The sequence below is a fragment of the Bidens hawaiensis genome, unplaced genomic scaffold, assembly GCF_021521415.1.
Source record: "Bidens hawaiensis isolate Kalapana, Puna unplaced genomic scaffold, B.hawaiensis_p1.1 tig00053104_1, whole genome shotgun sequence".
Taxonomy (NCBI): Eukaryota; Viridiplantae; Streptophyta; class Magnoliopsida; order Asterales; family Asteraceae; genus Bidens; species Bidens hawaiensis.
The window spans coordinates 80,650-84,562 of NW_027499559.1; the positions used below are offsets into that span (position 1 = coordinate 80,650).

General features: G+C 39.1%; 1 protein-coding gene across 1 annotated transcript; it reads right to left on the bottom strand.

The window, feature by feature from the left end:
* Positions 1 to 2,185: 2,185 nt before the first annotated feature.
* Positions 2,186 to 2,860, bottom strand: LOC143599940 (protein FAR-RED ELONGATED HYPOCOTYL 3-like). Its single transcript, XM_077077764.1, has 2 exons — positions 2,655 to 2,860; positions 2,186 to 2,603 (listed from the first exon to the last, which is right to left on the bottom strand). The coding sequence occupies exons 1-2, from the start codon at positions 2,858 to 2,860 to the stop codon at positions 2,186 to 2,188; spliced, it is 624 nt and encodes a 207-aa protein (XP_076933879.1).
* Between the last annotated feature and the right edge of the window lie 1,053 nt (positions 2,861 to 3,913).

Consider the following 3,913-nt stretch of genomic DNA (forward strand, 5'->3'; position numbering starts at 1 on the left):
GTCACGCATCTTGTGTATCAACCCATACTCATCCACAAGTAGACCCAGAGCATGAATCGACACCCTGTTTATTAGCTTCTTCAACCAAACGCGCTGTCGATGTCCTTCCATAACCTTGGAACAGGATTCTTGAAAAGATTTACCGATTTCTTTCATCTGCGAGTTGACCATTTTAAGGATGTGCCTAGCAATTGTGTCGAGCGAGTTGTTGCTTCCATTGAGGAACCTTTTCAGATTTACGTGCTGGCTCTCAACTCGGTTCGTCGTAGTTTCGCCGTAGTTTCGGCGTTCATCGATCGAGCAGGCTACAAACTTATGTTTGTATGGATCCAGCCAGCTGTTGCGAATGTATTGCCAGACCTCTGAAAAATAAAGGGAAACATTATTAAGACGTGTGCTTAGGCTTTTAAAAACTGTCAACTGATATGAAGGACTCACCTGCTCTATCGTCCTGTATCAAATGACGCTCCATGTTGATGCGACGGTTGTCGTACTCTTGTATCGTGGGAGACAGATACAGGACCTTCCACCAGTACACAAAGTCCGTCTCCATATCCGTCCTATATAGGCCCTTAAATTTTCTCCTTATATTCTCGGATATGTGCCACCTGCATAAATTTGTTATGGCATTAGAGAAGACCGCGTCGCAGGCGTTCATGAGGGCCTGGTCCGCGTCAATCAGGATGACTGACGTGTGTGAATATATATATAAATTTGGATAAAAGTTCCACACAAATCGGGTTTTAAAAATAGGTTTTCACCTACAACTAAACCACACACGAAAGGCAAGTGTACCTATCGTTTGTAATAAAGTGTCGGCAAGAACCGAGTGTCAATCCATGGATACGGTAAGTTTCTAGTACTAAATCTTTGTAAATGACTAACCGAACAAAGAAATCTTAATTTGAGTTTTTAATTAACTAAGCTAGCATACAATAAAAACAAAGCTAAGTAAAAATACAAGAAACAATCAATCCAACAAAACTACCTAGACATGCATCCACTCTACCAATGTGATAAAATAGCAATGATATGGTAAACATCATGAATCTAAGCATAAATACTATATTACAATCAAGCAACCTAATACTAACAATTAATCATCATGATGGGTTTTCAATTAAGAATTAAACATAGACTAACTTGTTTGTCAAAACAACAAAGTCTCATAATCAAAGGAAAGCTAGCATGAACAACATTCTAACCACATAAAATTACACTAAATTAGCTAAACTCATGAATTAAACATCAACTTATGAAACTTTAACTAGCAAGTCATCACCAAGTCAAGAATCATAACAACACTCATCAATTTTTCAATATCAAGTGTAGGGTTTCATGCTCATCAATAATATTATAACCAAACTAATCTTTACTAGTCATTCCTAACTTAGCAATGTAAACAAAGAAACATGAACATTCAAAGTTTACAAACAAACATCTAGAACATAGTTTTCCAACATGAATGCCTAAAAATTTGTAAGACTAACAAGGTATGCAATTCTAACAAGCATGAACACCATCAATATCAACTCATAACTTCAACATTTCCTTGAAAGAAAACCAAATTACCATAACCAAACATAGATAAAAATCACAATAGTAAAAGCTTCAACAATGTCTAGATAGTAAATGTTTTTAGCCCATAAGGCTTAATACAACTACAATCAATCTAGAAATAAGCTTACAAAACATGATATTAAACATAGAAATGCAAACCAAAATCAAGCAAGGATTGAAGGATGGAATGATGAATCTTATGTTGGTGGAAGCCTCCAAGAATCCCCTAAAATTGTTGCACTTGATTGAGAGAAAATCCCCAAGACTCCACACCACAAAATGAGGATAATGGGGGTGTATTTAAGCTTTCTGGACATCGTGCACGGGCAGGTGCACGTGCCCGCACGACCGTGCCTATTTGTGGAATGTCAACCATTGGCTTTAATCTGACCAAAAAGTCAGATTTCTCTGTTCTGGCACGGGCGTGCACGGGCTGGTTATTTTGACTTTTTTCAGCATTAGATCATGCACTGGCTTGCACTGGCACATTTCTTGGTTGGCACTCCCATGCACAGGCTGGCATGGGCGTGCAGGTCTGGCAGTTTGCTGTTTTTGCTTCCGAAACGCCATCTTTTCATGTTTTCTTTGTCGGGCGGGTGCCCGGACCTGCAAATTCACAAATAACTCAAATAAATACCAAAAACAATGAACTTGCATGGAGTTCGGCATAAATATGAGGATAATTCAATGCAATAAGATGTACACTTTGTGTTACATCAATGACGCATGGCTCCATGCAGTCATCGAGCATTTGTTTAAGTTTCTCTAGGGCCCAGGTGAAGTTCCTCTGCTGTTCCTTGATAACAAACGTTGTGGCAATACAAAACGACTTTGATGTCGACGTCACGCCGATAAACTGAACCAACGGCCAATCATACATGTTGGTGCTGTACGTCGTGTCAATCATCAACACCTCAGGGAACGCACGCCACATCTTATGCGACTTACTATGACAGAAGAAAATTTCCTCCGTCCTGTCGTCGGTATCATTCTCCCGGGTATAGAACGTGAAACCATTGCCTGTGAGAAAGTTTTTCAAGCGCCTGCATTGGATGAAATAAAACTTTAGTAAATATTACAAGCACGAAAAGTACACATTAAAACTACAAATGTTTTGAACTACCTTCATAGGGGTGTCGCCTAGTAGCCCATCCCTCCTATTCTTGGTGGTGTGGTTGTGTATATCTTTTATTACAGGTTGCACATCGGGAAAATTTTCGAGGAGGGCTGCTTCGATTTGTTGCAGCTTCACGCCGGTCCTGTGTAAACTCTCAAACATATCCAGCTGGTCGCTGTTCATTTTTCTAAAAGACGCACACCCCTACTTGAATTCAACGGGATCATGGTTGTGAGTCTCGTTTACCACTTAAACCCTCCAACAGGCACCCCTCATGTCGTACTTGCGCAGGATCTTAAACGGACAACATTTTTTGATGCTGCCGGTAGGTCTCACCGTCGCCTTTATTTTGGGTTCGCCTCCACGATTGCATGCAAGGTCCACAGCATTTTTCCTTGACCGCTGGACTACAACAACAAACCCATGCTCCCGTTCTCTAATTTTTACCCATTTCTCCAGCTCCTCGTGGCTCTCAAAAATCTGAAACAATTTTATGCTATTTATTAAGCCGTTTATTAAATAACATACAAATAAATAATATTAACTTAAACAAAACACACGGTGTCTTACAACATCTGTTTTATACGAAACCTTCACCTCGCGTATGTAGTCGTCATCGTACTCATCTTCGTTATTTGGGTTTGGCCCAGCATGATCGTTTCGCCCGTGGTGCGATGAAGACTCGGGTCCATAAAACGGATCATTTGCTACTGGTGGCTGGTACGATGATGTAGCCTGACCTCCATAATCCGACCAGGTGACGGGTACGACGGCAGACTACCGTAATCCGACACGAAGTACTCCTGCCATACATAAATTAGAAAGTCAACAACAGTGCTAGTGATAATAATAAATAATAATAATACCTATAATAATATAAAATATAATATTTTAATAATAAATAAGAATATTAAAATAATAATAACATAACCGTATATTTACAATAAGACTATATAACGAAACCTGGTTCAAGTTTGGCAAGCCCGACGAGCCAGTGTTACCATAAAACTGTTCGGACTGACAATAAGGTTGTTGGGGTTGGGTATCATACCCGACATACTCCTAACAAAACGTAATGTAGCATGTTTTAGGAAAAAAAACTACCAAATTCATACTAAATAAATATATAACGAAACCTGATTCAAGTCGAGTAACCACGATGATGGTTGGGTAAAAGTTAGTTTATTTTATATATTAATTAGTTAATTTTAGTTAAATAATCGAATGAACATTGGT

Bases quoted from the DNA above. Each gene is read 5' to 3' on its own strand.
- LOC143599940 (XM_077077764.1), bottom strand. From the start codon at position 2,860: ATGAACAGCGACCAGCTGGATATGTTTGAGAGTTTACACAGGACCGGC. The intron at 2,604-2,654 runs GTACTTTTCGTG...CATCCAATGCAG, and splicing joins AACATTTGTAGTTTTAATGT to GCGCTTGAAAAACTTTCTCA.